General features: G+C 45.0%; 1 protein-coding gene across 1 annotated transcript in view; it reads right to left on the reverse strand.

Annotated features, from left to right (window-relative positions):
* LOC115105161 (collectin-12-like) overlaps positions 1-21,913 on the reverse strand; it is a 47,919-nt gene that overhangs the window by 1,776 nt on the left and 24,230 nt on the right. The window contains exons 3-6 of the mRNA XM_029626841.2: positions 12,372-12,494; positions 1,963-2,049; positions 695-1,738; positions 89-586 (exon numbers count right to left, since the gene is read on the reverse strand). Coding sequence (XP_029482701.1) covers positions 89-586; positions 695-1,738; positions 1,963-2,049; positions 12,372-12,494 — 1,752 coding nt within the window. The remainder of the gene's footprint in view (positions 1-88; positions 587-694; positions 1,739-1,962; positions 2,050-12,371; positions 12,495-21,913) is intronic.

Genomic DNA, 21,913 nt, shown 5'->3' on the forward strand with positions numbered 1-21,913 from the left:
ACTCATGTCCTGTCAACTCATAGATGGTGTTGACAGAGTGATACAGAGATATTAATGGTGTATAAAGAGTATTATGCGTGAGTCTTACCTGGGGCCAACACTGTAGGGGCGGGGGAGTCACTCTTCAGAGAGACAGAGGCCAAAGGCACTGCTGCTACTGCTGCAGGTCGGGCAGGATGTCCTGGTAGTCCAGGTGGCCCTGGGGCCCCCACAGGCCCCATCACTCCCCTGGGTCCCTGTACCCCAGCCGGCCCCACCTGTCCTAGGTCTCCCGGCGGGCCCTGGGGCCCCTGAGGACCGGGCTGTCCATCTCTCCCAAGGAGCCCAGCCGTTCCTGGCTCACCCTTCGCACCCGGAGGTCCTGCCCTGCCGCCTGACCCTCGGGAGCCCTTTGAACCTGGGTTGCCCCGTGAGCCTTGTTGACCTCTGGAACCTGTTAGTCCCAGTGGTCCTGGTGATCCCTTCTCTCCACGGAGCCCCTGCACCCCAGGCCCACCTTTATCCCCTTTTTCCCCCTTCTGACCGGCCTGACCTGCCACTCCCTGGGGTCCTTTGTCTCCCCGCGGGCCTCTGGGACCAGGTGGACCTGAAACAAGAAACATTATGTTTTCTTTTGAAACGTGTCTGTTCAACTGTTTACAACACACTTCTACGTGAACAAAATAAAAAGCTACTATTTAGTGTGTGCCCTCACCCTGGAGAATGGTGAAGTTGGTGATTAGCTGTGAGTGCTTGCTGTCCACCAGTTTCATCTCCTCCATGACAATGGAGAGGCTGGTGACCTCTTTGTCGAGGCGGGCCGCCAGGTCGTCCTGCTGCAACCTTAGTGTGGTGGTGTCCGACCTCACGTCCAAAACCGTGGAGTTCAGGTCAGCCAGGTAGTCGGAGTGGCGTCCTACCGTTTCAGCGCAGGTGCGCAGCTCGTTGAGGTTGAGATTGATGGCGCCCAGGAGTTGGGTTGTAAAGCTGATGTTGCCCGTGACACGGTCGATGCTCCCCTCCGACTCGTCCAGGCGTATCTCCAGCTGGTCGAACTTGGAGGAGGTGAGGTTGTCATGGTCCCTCTGCTGGTCCATGATCTCCCTGAGGGTCTGGTCGTGGTTCTCCGCCAGGCTGGAGGTGTTCTGCAGCTGTCCGGACAGCGAGGCCAGCTGAGAACCCACGTCCTCCAGAATGTCGTTGTTGGCCTTGGCCAGGACAGAGGCGTTGGAGGCCAGCACCTGGAGGTTCTGCACCTTCTCCCGCAGCCAATCAGCATCCGACTTAGTCTGCCTGGCCGTCTGCTCTATGCTCTGGAAGTCATTGCGGATCTTCTGGATTGCCTGGCTGGTGTCGTCCACTGACCTCTGCAAAGCCAAGATCAGGCCCCTTTGTTGGGCCTGGGTGAGGTTGAGATTCCCGATGCTGAACAGGGCCTGGCCCTGCTGCCGAACCTGCTCCTGGAGCTCCGTCTGCAGCCGAGCCGTGTCGTCCTGAAGACCCTCCATGGTGCCGCCGTAGGCCCGCAAGGTGCCGTTGACGGACCTCAGCATGGCTGTGTTGGCATCCAGCAGACCCTGGATGGAGCCCTGGCTGCCTTGCATGTCCTGGCCAGCATCCTGCAGACGACCCAGGGCTGCCCGGTTACTACTGCTCCTTTCAGCCACCTCGGACAGCTGCCTCTGCAGAGCCCAGATGTTGTTCTTAAAGGCCTGGATTTCTGTGGTGGTGTTCTCCGACTTCTCGCCAGTCTGGTCATCTGGGAACATGGGATCAAATTGACTTGGACTTTATAACTGAGAGTTAGATGAAGTTACACTTCTCTCAATGATGAATGTTTCAAAAAAAAACAGCTATTCTGATTCATTTGATATATTCAAGATAATGCATAGACCCATAGTACAAGGGATACTGTATGGTCAACTGGCTAGCGTATATGCTCCATACTGCTGTGACCATGTGGTAGGTAGGGTTGAAACTCACCTAGCTTTTTCAAGTCTGTTTCCACAGCAATGATCTTCCCCCCATAGCTCTCGATACCTTCGGACACATTGTCAACCTTTTGCACCACTGCAAAACAAACAAAACAACACAGCACAACACAGAAAAGATCAGGGTTAGGTCTTCAGCACAGTGGTTGGCTCCATACAATATTAACAGTCTGAGAAGGATGGGCAGAATAGCCTGAAACTATACAAAAGGGATCAGACAGGATACTTATGAAAGCTCACTCAGACACAATATATAAGATATCATATAAGATGTATATTTATCTGGTGGGTATGTAATAATGGTTGCCTCAGCAATCACAAGCTCTAAGATTAGGAAATGGTCATGTAATACACAATAATGTCTCAATGACTTGGTGCGTCCATGAATACTGAGCATGAGACACTGAAGTCACTGGAAGATGAGTGCAGAGGGGGTGGGTGGTCAGAGGGAGTAGGATCTGGAGATGATCAAAGTGGGACAGAGACAGGGGGACCCTGGGGGACAGGAAGCAACCCAAGTGGGGGTCCTCAGTAAACAGGGGGTTCAAAGTGTACCCTAAGGAAACAGACGCTGTGTCAGGCAGGGTCTTTACGCCCCCACAGGCGACAGGACCCTTCATTTCCTATGGAATGTGTCTGGGAATCATCCCACCACCACCACCACCACCACCACCACCACAGGCTATGGAGGCATCTCTAACCATCTAATTGGAGACCACAGGGGTTCAAACCAGTGGTAAAAACTGCACACCATGCTATTTCTGTCATTTCTATCCTCCACAGGTAAAGACCAACCAAACCATCAAGCTCAAAGACCCCACCAAGCTAAACCTTTAATGGGTATAATCATCTATTTTATTCTAGGGCCAAATCATCGTAAAGACACAGGATGAGAAGATTTAGCATCACCTCATTCCCTCCCTCTGACTGAGAGCACGGTAGGACATGGATAGATAGATCCCACTGTTATGACTGGGTGTATCTCCCTGGTCATGCTGTATGTGCTTATGATCTTCGTAGCTTTCAATGTGTAAGGTGTAGTTGCAGAGTACTTTACATCTACCGTATACCAGTCTCAGACAGTGAGGGGCGAGGAAGCTTTCCTGCAGAGTCCCGGCTGTTTTTCATGTTATTTTGGCATTAATACGTATCGCATATCAGTTTGCAAACAATGTAAAAAAAAATATTATAATAATCTTTGAGTTAATAAAGCCGCAAACAAACACGATCTCTTTTTTTGCTTTCTTGAGTAAAGCATCTCCAAATGGAGACGTTTCAGCCTAGCTCAGTGCATTCTGTGGTGGTGGGGCAGCCAGAGGAAAATACGGAGCTTAGGGGTTGGTAATGTTCTTTAGTTGTGCCGTAATTGGCTCAGTGTTCTGTCACTCATGGGGACTGCAAAATGTATGGGTAGAGCTCGAACATTCAAGCCCCCTGGGTGCTGCCATAGACTTACATTAGAAGTGCCCATCCATGAAGGCTCAAGGCCATTGACCACAGATAAAATTACATCAAATCACGTTATATCTACCGTAGCTTTGATTGGACTGATCATGTCAACTTCATACTTTCAAAATCTTAGCTAGCAAGCTAGACAAGCAGTCGTCTTCATGCATGAAGTCAACCATCTACTGGCAAATCCTTTTCAATCATTGTCATATGAAGAGAAATGATAGATAAAATGTATCGGTGCTCATCGGCCATTGGACATAAACATCACACAACAAGTTGGAAATTGCTAATTCAAAAATGAGTGCTAAGGCGCCACTGCAGCCACGGGTTCGATCCCAGGCCGTGTTACAGCCGGCTGTGACCGGGAGACCCATGAGGCGACGCACATTTGGCCCAGCGTCATCTGGGTTAGGGAAGGGTTTGGCCGGCCGAGATGTCCTTGTCTCATCGTGCTCTAGCGACTCCTTTTGGCGGGCCGGGTGCGTGTTTCCTCTGACACATTGGTGCGGCTTGCTTCCGGGTTAAGCAAGAACTAGTGAGGCTCTCGACCTTCTCCAAGTCCGTAGGAGAGTTGCAACGATAAAACAAGATTGTAACTACCAATTGGATATTACGAAAAAAAAGGTAACGCCATGGGCCAGAAAAGTTTGAATACATTGGCCATGCTCGGAACTGGGAAATCTCAGTTCCGACATTTCAAGTAGTGATTTCGGTCCTCTTTCTAGAGCCCAAAAGAAGGACGGTCGTGCCACCTTCCAGTTTAAGTGAGCACAGCACAACAAGGTGAGTCCAAAAATATCTTGTATGCTGCTGCATAAATGATGTAATATGCCAGGGTGATACTGCATGTATACTTGTAGCCAAGAAAATAATACTAAGTGTATGTTGTGTAGTAAGCTGTTAGTAGACCATGTGCCTCACCCTAATAATTTGGTAGAAACCACATTGGTTTCAGCTAGTCAGCCATATAAGATATGTTTTTTTTTAAGGCAGTAAATGAGGCTGAATTAACTGTTTCGTTGAACTGCTAAACCTGATAACCAGGTTTAGCAGTGGTAAGATGTTAGGACTGTTGTTGGGACTGCTGATGTTGGGACAGCTTTATGTAGGCCCTAACAGTTTGTGGGCACCGTTTGTCACTGTTATAGTCCAATTCCTTTATTGTTTGGTGTTGTGTTGTGTAGTGGCTTTGCTGGCATGAATCTAAAAAAAGTTTGCCCCAAAAAGATTTACATGCTAAAATAACCACTGAATCTTACATGTTTCTACGGCACAGTTGTAATAAAGGAAAAAATAAATATGCTTCAACATTGCAAGTTACATAGAACATAAAAGAGGGCCCCGTAATTAAGGAAGACTAGTGATGATAGAACGTCTAACTGACAATGAAAGGCAACTTCGACTGGAAATGAGAGACGAGAGACAGAGAAACATTCTTCAAACCGCCGAGGATGAGTGTACTTTTCTCATTGTCAACAAACAATAGGAAAAAAATGCCTTCTGAAAATAGAAACCCAGAAGTTTCATGCAAGCTTTTAATGACTTGCATGTGTTCCATCTGTAATTATGGCAAACAAAAATGTGTGCCATATTTGCTTGCATGCACAGCAGGGAATTCATCTCAACAGTACAGTCTGTACATTTAGATGGAATATGTTTCAGGTGAGTGTCCTGTGTTAGAATCACTCCTACTGTAGCTGATAGCGTTGACCGGGGTCCATATTCACAAAGCGGCTGAGAGTAGCAGTGCTGATCTTGTTCATAATGATTTAAGGCAAATCTGATCCTAGATCAGCATTCCTACTCTGAGACGCTTTCTGAATATGGGCCTGGTATGGGTAGCCTCATAGACGTGTGTAGTAGTGTGTGTTGAACGCCGGAGTAAGTGCTTCCACATGTTTGAGAAACCGTTTATTACATACACTCACTGAACGTCTAATTCTCCCACCATCCCTCTCTTTCCAGTACAGGAAACAAGGAATCAAAACAACACTCCCTACCATTCAAAGAGATGTATCCAGACTTGAAACAGAGAGAATATAATTCTGATGGAAAATGGTTTTGTACAGAGTCGACGTCCTAATGTTTTGGGAAACTCAAGTTGCCTGTATACGGAAAACAAATGCCACTACGGATGTACAGCAGCCTTTTCATGGTGGAAATATGTTTCAAATGTTTACCCTCATAGATGACTATCCGCCCCCCAAATTACTCTCTCTCAAAAAAAAGAAAACATATGAACTAGAAAAATGCCCTCTCGATTGAAAGAGTAGTATTAGCTCAGAGTGGAGAGGCATGGCCAGTCTGAAATGAAACGTTCCACTGCAAACTAAACGAGACACATTTCCAGACACCACAAACTACTGTACCACACAGAGCACAAAAGACACATTCAGCTCAGGTCTGCAGACCAAACCGTACACCTACTGCACATTGTAATTGTTATAGAGAGAAAGACACACACACACACACACACACACACACACACACACACACACACACACACACACACAGTTTATCTGTTGTTTGTTTTGACTTCTTTCTATGTCTGGGGGACATGTTTTTAATTGCACTCATCCTCTCTGTTAAACTTTAATCACTTCGGTGTGATGCTCTCTGTACTAATGTATTACTTCCTCTCTGTCTAGATGTTGGATTCAAATAGACGTTAATGCAGAACGCTGTGGATTAAAAACACAACTTTGGGAAACTCTCTTCCAAGTTATGAAACAATTAGCATCCTAAATGGCCCACATACGCTGCTAGACTGCTACTCTGGAACGACAGTCATGCTTTACATGGTTTAGCTGAATGCTGGAGAATCACAGGGAGAGTACACACACACACACACACACACACACACACACACACACACACACACACACACACACACACGGATGCTCTTAGTGGTTGGAATCCATTTTATCATAAATATATATTTAAATATCTTTAATACTGTGTTGATAGACGCATACGCATGCACATACACACATGCACTCACACACACACGTGCTCACACACACATGCACACACACACATGATCACACACATATAAACACGCGTATGCACGCATGCACGCACGCACACCCACACACACACACACTGTATAATATCTGGTCCCCAGAGCTATGCCCTAGGCCAGCTGTGCTGCAGCTGTGGTTTCTGGGTGTCATCCCTTCCTCACAATACACACAACACACGCAAGCACACGACAAACTCACACACACACCCTGACACCTCTGCTTATTTTTGCTAAAGCTCAATATTATAGCCCAGAATGTAGTGACAGATTCCATGTACACAGCTGGAGCAGAATGAGAGAGAGGGAGAACGCAGCATGAGTGCTGAGTGAGGCCAAAGAGAGGGCGAGACTCCCCCTACACCCTCTTATTCTCTTCTCTGATTCCTCTCCCTCCTCATATTCACCTGTGTCTAATCCCTCCCTCATATAGCCTGGGTCGTGTCTCAAATGACACCCTATTCCCTATACAGTGCGCTACTTTTGTCCAGGGCCCCCATAGGGGACGCAACCCTAGTCTTTCCTGCCAGGACAATGTCTGAGAGCTGGAGAAGAGGTTTTCACAGCCTACCATGGAGGTTCTATACTGTAGCTCAGTGGAGATCACATACACACCATAAAGAGATCAGGTGATGAAGCAAGGACATTGCTATGGGTGAGTTTAGAGAGCGTAGGGTCAGCTCGATGTTAAGATATCTGGCCACACTGCATCCTACAGTACATAATACATATGTGAAGTGAATAGTACATTGGGGTCTCACTTACGGCTGTTGCGGTGACTATAATACCGACACAAGGGCAGTCCCGAGTCATTAAGGCGGTCAAATTCCACGTGACTGTTTAGTCACTGTAATTAGGCTTCTCCAAGCTCTGATGCTGCTGATGGTCATTAGTAGCCTAATCAAACTTGTTAACTGCCTGGTACTCAGCACTCTATTGTCCCTCTAATCACTCTGACATCAATGCAAATGTAATCAAAAATCTAATCAGACACTTCATGAGAGCCCATGAGCTCATGTTGCGCAACCTTTATATAGGCTATGCAATTTAGCGAGAAAACAGAGTGATGGCCTATATTTAAAAAAGGAGGATCGCATCAGCTTTCTATAGGTTAGGCCTACTATATTTATTTCTCAACTTTCCTAATAATCAGCACACCTGGCTGGCCTGAAAATGAACCACAGGAAAAGCGTCCTCCATTCTCTATTTAAGTGCATAGATGACATTTTTCCCGCTGCCCCGGTTTTGAGACAGGTGCATGATACTGGTCGATTCTAAATCAAAACAAATTTCACACATATATTATTTGGTATACAGTTGAAGTCGGAAGTTTACATACACCGTAGCCAAATACATTTAAACTCCGTTTTTCACAATTCCTGACATTTAATTATAGTAAAAAATCCCTGTCTTAGGTCAGTTAGGATCACCACTTTATTTTAAGAATGTGAATGTCAGAATAATAGTAGAGAGAATGATTTATTTCAGCTTTATTTCTTTCATGACATTCCCAGTGGGTCAGAAGTTTACATACACTCAATTAGTATTTGGTAGCATTGCCTTTAAATTGTTCAACTTGGGTCAAACGTTTCAGGTAGCCCTTCCACAAGCTTCCCACAATAAGTTGGGTGAATTTTGGCCCATTCCTCCAGACAGAGCTGGTGTAGTCAGGTTTGTAGGCCTCCTTGTTCACACAAGCTTTTTCAGTTCTGCCCACACATTTTCTATAGGATTGAGGTCAGGGCTTTGTGATGGCCACTCCAATACTTTGACTTTGTTGTTTTTAAGCCATTTTCCCACTATTTTGGGAGTATGCTTGTGGTCATTGTCTATTTGGAAGACCCATTTGCGACCAAGATTTAACTTCCTGACTGATGTCTTGAGATGTTGCTTCAATATATCCACATACTTTTCCTGCCTCATGATGCTATCTATTTTGTGTAGTGCACCAGTCCCTCCTGCAGTAAAGCACCCCCACAATATGATGCTGCCCCCCCCCCCCCCTTGCTTCATGGTTGGGATGGTGTTCTTCGGCTTGCAAGCCTCCCCTTTTTCCTCCAAACATAACAATGGTCATTATGGCCAAACAGTTATATATTTTTTTCATCAGACCAGACAACATTTCTCCACAAAGTACGATCTTTGTCCCCATGTGCAGTTGCAAAACATAGTCTGGTTTTTTTAATGGAGGTTTTGGAGCAGTGGCTTCTTCCTTGCTGAGCGGCCTTTCAGGTTATGTCGATATAGGACTCGTTTTACTGTGGATATAGATACTTTTGTACCTGTTTCCTCCAGCATCTTCACAAGGTCCTTTGCTGTTGTTCTGGGATTGATTTACACTTTTTGCACCAAGGTACATTAATCTCTAGGAGACAGAACGCATCTCCTTCCTGAGCGGTATGACGGCTGCATGGTCCCATGGTGTTTACACTTGCGTACTATTGTTTGTACAGATGAACTTGGTACCTTCATCTACTTTGTGCATGACACAACAGACTTGACAAAACTATAGTTTCTGAATAAGACATTTTTGGTGTGGTTTAAAAACTGTAATACAGTAATGTAATACACAAATGTGTATGTAAACTTCTGACTTCAAATTTATGTAACGACAAGATTAAATCAAGAATAGTCTGACAATATTAGCCTATCACTTGTAAATGATATATTATCACTTGTGAACAATGCCCAGCATAAGGCAAGAAATTATACATTTTTGTGCGACTTTTTAGAATTATAGTCGCACACCTCATAAAGCCTAGCCCATAGGCCTATATGTTTTGATAATGTTTGTATCACAACTAAAGTGCCAAATAACTTCTAAAAATTACAAGGGGTGTGGAGTCTAACTGGCATACATAAGTAACGAGTACCTTTCAAGTTTGGGGGAGATCATTTTCACCATTAAAATGCACCTTTATAATAAAAGCATTGACTGTATCGCATTTACGGTGACTTTTGATAACGGTGTTTTCCCGCTAATGGACCTTTTGTGCGCATTGCTGCGTTATAACGTGATAAAACAGCCTAATAGTTGATCAACATTTACAGCTAAACATTCTGATCTGCTGCGTCAGCCATATTGTGTAAAAATATTTTGGGGATTTTAGTGTTTGTCACGCCCGGCCATAGTTATCTTTGTTTTCTTTATTATTTTGGTTAGGCCAGGGTGCGACATGGGTGATTTATTGTGTTTCGTCTTGTCTAGGGGTTTATTAGATTAATGGGGTTGTGTTCAGTTTAGTTGTCTAGGTAAGTCTATGGTTGCCTAGAGTGGTTCTCAATCAGAGGCAGGTGTTTATTGTTGTCTCTGATTGGGAACCATATTTAGGCAGCCATATTCTTTGGAGATTTTGTGGGTGATTGTTTCCTGTCTTTGTGTTTTATGCACCAGTTAGGACTGTTACGGTTTTCACGATTATTGTTTGGTAGTTTGTTCATGTTTGAGTTTTCTTATAAAAAAAAAAAACATGAACTATAACCACGCTGCGTTTTGTGCCGCCTCTCCTTCCCAGGAAGAAAGCCGTGACAGTCTTTGTATTAATTTGGGATCTATCGCATCCCACAACTGTCCCAGACTATGTTTCAAATATTTGTTTCTCGCACAGAATAGGTCAACTTTTGTACTATGGCGGATAGTAGATTGACATTGGCTAGTGCTTTTGCTGTTCATTAGGCTTAATCAGCTTGCTGGCTGCCGAAAAGTAAATGTGGACAGTTCTTTCAATATCTTTACTATGTACCTCGGGATTAGATAAGGATGCGCGCAGTTGCGTCCCCGATGTGTCTGTCTTCACTTGTAGCCTGTGAGAAAGACGCGATCCTGCGAAGGAGAGCCATGTGAGAGAGATGTGCTTTGGAGCATGCAGCACTCAGGGAGAAGGGCACAAAGCAGCACTCCGGTCCAAGGATACAACGGCCACTGGCCGCAAAAGGTATAGATTTTTTTGGGGGTGCATTACGGCCACACAAAGGGATTCCGCCGTGAAATTAAAGGCATTTTCAAGTACTTGCCAAAATGTGAATGAGAGACAGATAAAGTGTGTGCAGCCTGCGCAAAAAAACTTGTGCCTTTCAAGCAACTTTTTTCAAATCATCATTAGAGTCGCATCATGCAGCCTTACAATGTCTTAAAAATCGAAACATACAGACCAACGTTTGTAGAACAACTTAAGTTACATGAATAACTCTTAATTAAGCATATAGGAGTACATACACTACCAGTCCAAAGTTTTAGAACATCTACTCATTCAAGGGACAGATCAGGAGCTAACATAAGGACAACTCGGAGTATGCTATTCTGCTCTTCTGAAATAGACTTAAATAATGGATCTTTTGTGAAGGTGTAGGCTATATTACATGGATTTATTCGATGTTTTAAAATGTAGACGTTCCAAAGGTCTGCATCAGTGTATGTGGAAGCCAGGAGACGCGAAATGTGTTTATGTTAATTAACGTCAATTACCGTGAGACCAACAGATATTTGCTTGACAATCACCGGCTGATGTATTTTCGTGACCGCCACAACCCTAGTCTTACTTCACATAACCATCTAAACCTGACTGCATGGTTAGGCTGTGGAGCTGTGGTTCCCTGGACAGCCCACTACTACAGCTCTGCCAGTAAAAAAACATTTTAGTGGGTTTTGCTAGAGTTGCAGTGAGTTTACCGCTTATCTGGTCTTAATTAGGGCTACATGAAAATGTGCAGTGTGGAACAAGGATGAGGATTGACTACTGACTGACTGAACCCAATTGTGAGTGTAAAGGACATCACTTTTAATTTAGTCGAAAATACCCAACAACCACGAGCGATGTTAAAACGGTTATTTGTGCACACATGAGATCGGTTAGCGTAATTATCACAGGAACAGTCTAAGTTCGGCCTTTGGACCGTTGCGGGACAGTTTTCCCAAAGCTGGAAAAATCGGAACACAGACTGGAAGTGGAGCTCGACAAAACCGCGGGTCGGTTCCTTGAGGTGTGAGTGTGGGGGTGTTGGTAAAATAAGCTGAGAGTAAGTCATTGGGTCCCGAGAGAGGGGGAACGGGGGTGTGCAGGGGTGCAGGAAGGGTGCAAGGGGGAGAACATACAAGAGCGCTGAGGATTTCAAATAAAGGCAAAAAAGGGGGCGGGTTGCGGCTGAGTTAATGTCACTTTGGAGAGAACAGGGCTTGTTTTGGTTTCAGAGAGTGTGATGGTCTTACAGTCAGTGGGATCGCTCAGAGTTTCCATGACTCTTCCACTAGCCTGAATTAAGAACAATGAAACCTTGCCCAACAGCATCTATGTCATGTTTGGGCAGACCGTAAGGAGTCACTGGGGACATTAGCCCACACAAACACACACACGTCCATACGTACACACGTACACACACACACACACACACAAAACACATACAGCACACACACACACAAAACACATACAGCACACACCCCCCCCCACACACACACACACACACACTCCAAAGCAAACAAACACACTGTGCTCATGGTGACCAAACAGGGGTGATCTTATTTCCTGGCAGGATGTGGAGAAGGACCTCACGCACAGTTTGGACACTCACTTTCTCAATGTGAAGGCGTAATAAGGTTTGGTTGAGCAATGCTGGTCACCACGGTCCCAGTCAGCTTACACAGTGACATAGCTAGACTTTCCATTCTATGTCTCTAAAGTAGCAACCACTTTGGCAGATACACAAGCATGAAGAGATGTCTCCCCCTACCTTACAAGTAGTATAGCCTTAGTGGTATTATGACTTTTATTTTAGGCATAATGTATTGAGTCATTGTAATTGTCTGTACCCTGGGGACTTTTATTCTGAAAGCAATATTATGTCCATAGACACCAGTGGAGGTAGTGTAAACTATCTACAGTCAGAAATACAGTTTACAGAAGCATGCACTTTGACTGACAGGTGTCCTTGCTTACCTTTATACCCGAGGACAGCAACAGCAATGGTGAGTAGAGTGCACAGCACGTAGAGCAGTGCTATGGAGGTCTTCAGTGCCCACTCATTCTTACACTTAGTACACTGGGTACCCTCCTGGATACCTACACAAGAGAGAGAAAATGTGCACGTAAAAACATGTTAAAATGAGTTCTCGACAGCATCATAGTTAGTTTGTTCACACTATTCAAACTGTAACCATACACACACACACACACACACACACACACACACACACACACACACACACACGCAACAGGTGGCCCGCCAACAAAAACAGGCCCCCAAGTGGGGGAGGTATTCCCACAAAAAAAGAGAGATATTTGATCATGTCTCAACGTAATCAAGGTATACAATTATTGTTATTTTCAAATACAATGTATTTTTGGAATTGTGGCCAGTTGTGGCCAATTTGCAGTGTACAAATTATAATCATTATTTTCCGGGCCCCAGATAATTTGCTCCAAGAAAAAACAGCCTGCGGCTGAATCTAGTTGACTACCCCTGCCATAGGAAGTGAAAGGATTTTAAGTGCATTTTAAATGGTGTATGGTAGTAGGTGCCAGGCGCACCGGTTTGTGTCAAGAACTGCAACAATGCTGGGTTTTTCACGCTCAAAAGCTTCCCGTGTGTATCAAGAATGGTCCACCACCCAAGGGACATCCAGCCAACTTGACACAACAGTGGGAAGCATTTGAGTCAACATGTGCCAGCATCCCTGTGGAACGCTTTCTACACCTTGTAGAGTGCAACTCAATATTAGGAAGGTGTTCTTAATGTTTTATACACTCAGTGTATATTCAATATATTATATCCTATGACTGGATATCCTGCATCTCTGCACTCTACCTAGGGGTGCGTCCCAAATGGCACCTATTCCCTATATAGTGCAAGAGCACTACGTTTGACCAGAGTCCTATGAGCCCTATGGGCCCTCATCAAAAGTAGGGCACTATAAGAGATTAGGGTGCATTTGAATATATTATGGCTCAGGTGGCTACAGAGTCAGGCTATGTCAGAGTCAGGCTATGTCAGAGTCAGGCTTCGTCGGAGTCAGGCTATGTCAGAGTCCGGCTATGTCAGAGTCCGGCTATGTCAGAGTCCGGCTATGTCAGAGTCTGGCTATGTCAGAGTCCGGCTATGTCAGAGTCTGGCTATGTTGAGACAGCAGAGAGCCCTGTCAAAGCGTGGCCTGGCTGGCCCTATGTGGGCTGAGGTCTGGGGTTCACCAGGCCCTGGGTCTGAATCTCCAGATCCCCACATCTGTACAAACAGCCTGGAGGCCACATTAAAGGGCCCAGTTGTTCCCTGAGGCCCCGGGTGGTGAGGGGGCAAGGGACACCATAACAAGACCCCCCCAAACTGTTTACACTGTGCCACAGGCTTATTTTCCTGGGAAAGCCTTCACTTGGCAGACACTATAACACACACCCACACCCACACACACACACACACACACACACACACACACACACACACACACACACACCTCATAATGAAACATAAACAGACAGTTCCTGGATTCAATAATCAACATCAGTATGTAGGAGTATGTATTCAAACCAGGGACCTTCAAGTGCCTCCAACCAGCGGGGAAAGTCATGGAGGAATGTTGGCATTCTCTTACATTTTCCTGGAATATTTCTTTCCAAGGATATCTTTCCTGACAGATGAGTGCCGAGATCCACAGTGCTGAAGGGAACACAGCTGTATTGCATTTGAATTCAGGAAGTGGGTGAAAAAAAAGAAAGGTCCTGCTTTTCATGTACCTGAAATGAAACTGATTTGCATGCCCAGCTCAAGGAAAGCCACTTCCAACATTTCCATGGCAACACAAAGATGGCCTGTGCCAACGCAATCTTTGTGTTAAAACTCCTTGACCCATGGTTAATAAATGCCTATAGGGCTTGCAGTCTCATGTAATACGATTATGATAATGAATTATATAAGTGATAATGCCCGAGAAGACGTTGTTTGGAGGATATATTGGCACGGGTGATGTTAGGCCCAAGACCCCGTGCCAATATATCCTTCAAACCACTGCTTCGAGGGCACTATTACTTTTCTACAACGGGTTAATTAACAACATATTCAAATAATGATTGACATATTTTCATTTTAAAAATTGTTACTTTGATGAATGTATTCATACTATTTCATCCTTCCAAGAGATCGAGGTTCGCTACCCAAGCCAGCTGGTCGTTCGTTCTATCTGTTCATTGGCCAGAGACCCGAACCAATCGTTTTGTTCTAATTCTATGGATGCCACCCAGTCATCCATTCTAAATGCTTCATTGCCATGATAGCTGGCAATGTTCTTATCCCTTGCTTGCAAACACAGTCGCGTCCAACAGTGCAGTCAGAATAACAGTGAAAGGAGCTGCATTTGCATTTGTTTAAGCTGTTTCCTAGTGATTTTTTTTTTGGGGGGGGGGGTACATCCATAACAATGAACTAATGATGCGCGATTTCACCTGGCATAGAACATTTGCTCTCTCGCCAGGACACACAGCTAACATAATCACTTCAAACTGAAGCTGCATTTAGTGGTTTTCCTTTGACATTTCTTTGTATATATCCATACAAATGATGCTGATTCATGATTTCGCCTGGCAGAGAAAAGCTGCCAGCCTGTCTGTCTGTCTCGTCCCGACTCCTGACAGGTTCATTACCATAGGACAGCTGGAGATCGAATTTCAATATTGAAACAATATTGCAAATGTCAGTTGCAAATCTCCGCTGTTGAAAACCAAATGCTAGTCTAAACAAAATGGTAGTTAAGGTCCAGATGCTTTTTACATTGTATATCTAGTATAGAAATTACCTGGCGGAGCTGAAGAGACAGTGGATTGTGCAGTATCAGATGGAACAGAGTAAATAGGCATTTCAACGTCATAGATTTAGCCGATGGTAATTTGTGGAATAGACACCGGCTGGAATGCGGTTTTAACCAAACATCATTCAGGATTAGACCCACCCGTTGTATAAAGCCTGATCATTCCCATTATAGAAAAGCATTGGTGGAGAATAGACTCTGGCACTCAAGTTCTGGCACCATGGGTGGCGACTCAAGTGCCCGGGCACCAAATGTGGCACCACTCAAGTGCTTGAGTGCCAGAGCACTTGAGTCGCCGCCCATGCAGTTGACGAGCAGTATAGCTAGCGAGGGATAACTTTAGCCAATTGGAAAATACTGAAGTGATCAGCTAGTCAGGTTGCTCTGCTGCTATAGGGCCGCAGTGGGACTTTGGCCAAGGTAGCGAGGTTAACAGGCTTCCTTTTCTATAGCTGTCCTGGGACCTGTAATGATCATTGGGGAGCAGACCTCAGTTTTAACACCCTTTCCAGCTGGAAGATGCATTCTGTCCACTCAGCCAAGTCAAAGTGAAAAGGAGATTTACCGGAAGGAGTGTGGAGGCACGGAGCTGCCAAGAATATCTCTTAAAAATCACTGTGCCGATTCTTCGTGTGCAGCCAGTCAGTCAGAATCACCACAGACAGGCCTTATAGCAGCTGACCAAAGTATTGGCCGGTGAGATGTATTGGCCAGTGACAAAGCTCCTCTTCAATTTGCCTCCGTGCATGGATCATTGTAGAACATGGCAATGGTCATTCAGTTTGTAGCTGTTAGGGCGAAACAAAAATGGATGTCAAAGCTTCAAGGACATTCATAACGACTGACGCGTGTTTGGAGTGCAAACCCAATGCCGGCTTCCACTGCTAAAAAAAAAAAAAAAGAACACGACAACATACATCACTTCTAAGTAATCAAAAGGATGCAGACCTATCCAAATATGTTGACAGATATTGTATAAATCTATTGTGCTAAAAGTAAGTCAAAACACTATAAAAAGGAATGTTTTACAATACACAGACAAGGCGTTCCGACCCTATCATCATTAGAGAATGTCGACAGGATCAACTGAGCTCTCAGGGTTAGCGGTCCAAGTATCCAAAATGGAGGACAGCTGTCAAAACACAAACATGGCCGCCACCATCAACATACAACGACAAAGCAAACCCCCCCATTGATGGTCAGATTTAGAGTCAAGGAGGCAGACTGGGTCGGAGGTTTCCGATGAAGCAGCTGTTCTGTTGGACCTGTGTTTTTTTCTCAGTCCAGAGAACGTCTCAGTCCACGGTCATGATCCATATGTCATGGCTTAGTTGTTTGTCTCCCAGTGGGTGACTTCCTGGATGGGCCCTGGGGTCTGGCAACAGGACAACAGACACAGACCCATAGGGCTCTATATCACTGGGAAAGCATCTGTATGTTTACTACTATAGGCGCCCGGGATACATACAAGGACTCTAGATTCTCTGGTTGATTAGAGTAATAGCCATTTGACAGATGGACATTGGACAATTCAAACAAACCAAGTGGAACATAAACTGTCTGTTCTCATATCAGATCACAGGAGCAAATCCTCAAAACAGACCGCAACACTGAGGACAGAACCACCTGGATAGCTGATACTATTTAGACATTGAGGTTTGGGTGTACTGGACTGCAGCTAAATGTCTTCTAGTCTCTGCATATCTGGACTGAAGACTTAACATAAGCCAACCATTTTCTCAGTGAAAATCATTCACCGACTGGTCTGTGATTATAAACATTTCCGTTAACGACAACGTGTTGTCTATATGTGGAGTTTCATGGTTCCTTCAGACCGGCTGCTGATCATTCAACTGGACAGGGGTTGGCCATCACTTCCCTCAGCTGCGAGGTCAAACCTAGTTTAGCCTGGGCCAACCACAACCCCAAAACAACCAACATCTAAGATACTGAGACCACAGGCTGACAAAAACACGTTTACTGCTCGTAGCAAAACACAATGTCGCTCCAAACACAAATAACTTTTCCATAACAAGCCATGAACGACCATCGCTTTTCACAACTACAGTAGGCGGTTTTCCTGATCGTGGACGTTTGGGATGAACAATGTACGCTATTGTTCTTCGAATGCTGTTGAGTTGATATTACATCCTGACCATGTCTACCTTGATCACACTGGAGTACGCTGTTATGTCCCAGTCTCTTTGACCAATGTTTGGTACATATACTGGAACTGTATCCTCGTCAACTTGTTCTCTCCTTCAAACTGACCATTAAAAGGGGCACTCCGGGACTTTAAAAACATCAAACTGGTCAGGTGGTATCCTTAATTTAACTGTCCAAAAATGGATCAACAAATCCCAGATTTCTCCTTTAAATTCTTGCCCAGAAGGGCAAACGGGTGTCCATGGTGCAAACGTCCAAGCAGAACTGATATGGCCTTGCTCATTAGAAGACAGTGTTTATTTACAGTAAATATGAGGAGGAAGCTATAGTAACCGATTAGAACAGAGTGCTCTGAGCTGAGGTCAATCCGAGAGTGTTCTGGAACTGTGCCCTGCCTAAAACACACTCAACCCTTGGAATTAACACAAATCAGCTCCAGGAAAGCAACCATTGCATTGTCATGTGAAAGTGAATTTCTGGTTCTCTATTTCGTCAACCATGGTTGAGGTGGTTGAGAAACAGACTCGTTCGGGATAGACTCAGGAAGACAATGGACAGTCATGGATAACCTCGTTGTGCCAAAAACACCAAAATGGTGTCGTTAAAAAAACTGGACAATATGGTTGGATGTTACATTTGTTTTTGTAAATCATGTTAAACGCTGGACTTGTTTAAAGCAGGTTTAAAATAGCTGACATCTTGCAGCCCATCTGTGGCTCGTTACTCCAAATAGAGATGAGAAGTTTAATAAGATCATTTGATATACCTGTAAAACAAGCCAAGATCCTTTTACAATTTGGAGGGGGAGGATGGCTCAACGAATGACTCATACGCAGCTCTGATTTCCTCAATAGCATAACGAAGTAGTACAGAAGCAGGAGACAAAGTGTGTGTGTCCGTCCATGTGTGTGTGTACAAGTGGGCGTGCGTGCTTACAGTATGCGTATGTATCTGTGTGTGAATGAATAAACATGAAGAAATGGCTTACAAAAATGTGAAATCCTGTCATGAAATGAAAATGCAATAAAAGACTCAGCCAATGTATCTGTGTGTGACTGACTGGGAGGTATCACTGGGGTTGGCACAGCAGAGACTCAGCTCTGCTTCCCATTACCAGGATGCTGCTCTGTGGGCAGGGGGAGGTGACCCACCGTGCCTTAGGTTTATGCCCAGGCTCCAAACTGAGCCTTCAAGCTAAATGAGCTTAATGTGCTCAAAATACAATTCAGTCCAGCTCTCCCTACTACAGGGGAGGTCCTGGCAGTACCGCCTGCCTAATGACGGACTTTTAACAGCTTGGATTGAATGTGATCCAAAACATGCCCCCTGTGTTCACTTAGTTTCTACCTGTGAATGACGTAATACATTGGGAGTGGAGAAACCAAGCGGCCAGGGGGCTCTGAGTTCATGCGGTGTCTCTTGGGGCCCCTAGGAAACTGACACCACCTCTGACACCATGTGTGGCCTGATTTAGGCTCCATCTCTTTTATTGCATGTGATGGAAACCATTCGCATCCACCACACGAGACAGGCGGACGTGATGCGAGCGGTTCTGTGTGGAGAGGAGGGAGGGAGGGAGGGAGGGAGGGAGGGAGGGAGGGAGGGAGGGAGGGAGGGAGGGATTGACATGCAGACGATGACAGAAGAGAAAGAATTGGACAGGGATAGAAATGGGGAATGAGAAATGTGGAGAGGGAGGATAGAGGGGAACAGAGAGGGAGGAACATGGGGAGAGGTGGAGAGAAAGCAGAGTGGCTGTAGCAGTGACAGTAAAGAACACAGACAGTAACTCCTGCCATGCCAAAGGACAGTATGAGGAGCCAAGCAGGAAGCTTGACAATGTGTGACACTGTGACAGAAAGCTTAGGAGAGTCTGAGACAGGGATCTGCCACGTCCCCATAGATGAAACCACTGCTCCTCCTACCAACACACAAAGCCATTCTATCACATATCTACTGGTTTCTACTGGTCACATACTGATCTACTAGTCTCTACTGGTCACATACTGGCCACATACTGGTCTACTGGTCTCTACTGGTCACATACTGGTCTCTACTGGTCTAATGGTCTCTACTGGTTCAGACTGGTCATATACTGGTCTTTACTGGTCTACTGGTCACCTACTGGTCTATACTGGTTTCTTCTGGTCACATACTGATTTCTTCTGGTCTCTACTGTTTACCTACTCGTCTCTACTGGTCAACTACTGGTTTCTTCTGGTTTCTACTGTTTACCTACTGGTCTCTGCTGGTCACATACTGGTTTACACTGGTCTCTACTGGTCTCCACTAGTCACCTAATGGTCTCTATTGGTTTCTACTGGTCACATATCGGTCTCTTCTGGTCTCTACTGTTTGCCTACTGGTCTCTATGAGTCATGTACTGGTTTACTAATTTATATTGGTCACGTACCGGCATATACCGGTCTCTACTGGTTATCTAAGAGTATCCTCAAATGTTGGGATATGACCAAAAAATACATACTCACAATCATTCAAATGCCTACATTCCACCATACTTCATGTTCCCATACGCCAAGCTTACATTCTCCCATGCTATTTCCCAGGTTCTGTTCTCATAAAGGGAGTCAGGTGCATGTCTTTTACATGCTGCAATAATCTGTCAATCTCCCAGACACCCTTCTCTGATCTCCTGAGTAATGTCAAACAGGTAAAGGGAGTGTAGGGGACAGAAACATATCTGGGCTGCTCAAACTCAAAAAAAATGAACGAGAGAGAGAAATATAAAATGGTGCCTCTACTGTAGATATAAAGGTGGTCAAATTCTTCACTCTTTACCGTGCCTAGTTGTCCAGTAGAGGTAAATAAACATGTACAAAATGGTTCTCAGATGAGTTCATTAAGCCATGCAGGCAGGGAGGGCAGGCAAGCAGGAAGGTATGCAAAGGAGGCAGGCAGGCAGAGAGGAAGGGAGGCAGGCAGCAGTACATACTGGGTTCCTGCTTAGCTAACCCCCTCCCCACCCCAACCTCAGAGGCCCTCCCTGGGTCTGTACAGACTCAACTTTTTTTGCAGCAGTTACAAAAACAGGTCATCTTTCCATAAAACTATCAAGAAAGGTGTGGAGTGGGGGGGTGGAAAGGCCCCTTCAGCTTTGGGATTTGAGATCCAAGAAACAACTTGGTTTTTAAGACCTGATGCTGTGTGTGTGTGTGTGTGTGTGTGTGTGTGTGTGTGTGTGTGTGTGTGTGTGTGTGTGTGTGTGTGTGTGTGTGTGTGCGATATTAAACTCCTGTCACCATCACTGGTAGGAGCTTAATATCATACTCTCTAAGAAGCAGAAATACCTAACATTAGCAGAAAGAACGAGTGGAAGTGGTGTTGATGACTATAATAATACATAGCCAGAGGTAACATGGACTGACGCACAGAAACCTGCCATGAATTTCAACAGGAAAGTTAAGAAGTCCTTTGGCTGAGCCTAAAAAAATGTCTCGCCATACAACTGTGGTCTAAAAAGACGTCTGCTAAACGACAACAAAAGTCAAATGCATACTGTATGTCCACACTTGATTCAGCATCTTCTTAAATAAAGGCCTAGAGAGAAAGAGCTCAATCTGAAAAAGTGAGAATCAGTGATCCACTTAAAGTCATCGTTTTCAACAGGAATATTTGGCAGAAATGTGTCTCTTTCCCCTTCTCTTTCGTAACCAGCACGCTGAGTTCCAAAGCCTTCCTGCAGTGTCTCTATGCTCCGCTTAGTGTTGTTGTAATGCTTGGAACCGGGTCTATGTCTCTGCCTCTTTAAAATTGACTCATCTCCCCCTGGGTCTCATCTCGTACTGGGTCCTTCAAGGGCCAATCAAAATGAACTGAGATGCCACAAAGACCCCAGGTGACGATAGAGAAAAGACAGAATGTCAAACAGAAACAAACAAGCTAAATGTAACTAGAAAGGAAATAAAACAAACAAGAGGACATTTTTCCTCTGATGCACACAGCTGGAAAAATAAACCATGACCTGGTATTTGAGGCATGACATTTTCTGACTGACTCCTTTTGTTGTCGTTTGATTCTGTAATGGCTACACTAGGAATAGCACCTTCCAGTGTGCTCTCGCTCCCCTCTGTTTCTCTTGCTCTCGGTCTCTCTCACTCTCATTCTCTCTGTCTCCTCCTCTCCTAACTACCTGCCCCTCTCCTGACAGTAACCATGGCAGTATCCAGAGACCTTGTTAGCCATGAACTATGCGCTCTGTGTCCAACAGTTCACGTTTACTTCCTAATACACCATAAACAAGACGCCGGTGGTCGTAAAGCATGTTTTATTGAGTAGCGCAAATGAACTCCCCCCTGTGCAAGATGACAACATTCACATGTCCAGGCTGAGCTCATACCTCATAAAGAGGAAAATGCATGCTACTCTCTCTCCCAGCCCTCCTGACCCAACCCCACTCAATCTTAGTCCCGGTCCAACTCTAGACCCACTGTTACACTGTGTGTCTATCTATCATGGAGCACGTTCTATTTCACTATGGTTGCACCCCACAGCCCATGAAAA

This window comes from Oncorhynchus nerka, linkage group LG22 (assembly GCF_034236695.1).
Source record: "Oncorhynchus nerka isolate Pitt River linkage group LG22, Oner_Uvic_2.0, whole genome shotgun sequence".
Taxonomy (NCBI): Eukaryota; Metazoa; Chordata; class Actinopteri; order Salmoniformes; family Salmonidae; genus Oncorhynchus; species Oncorhynchus nerka.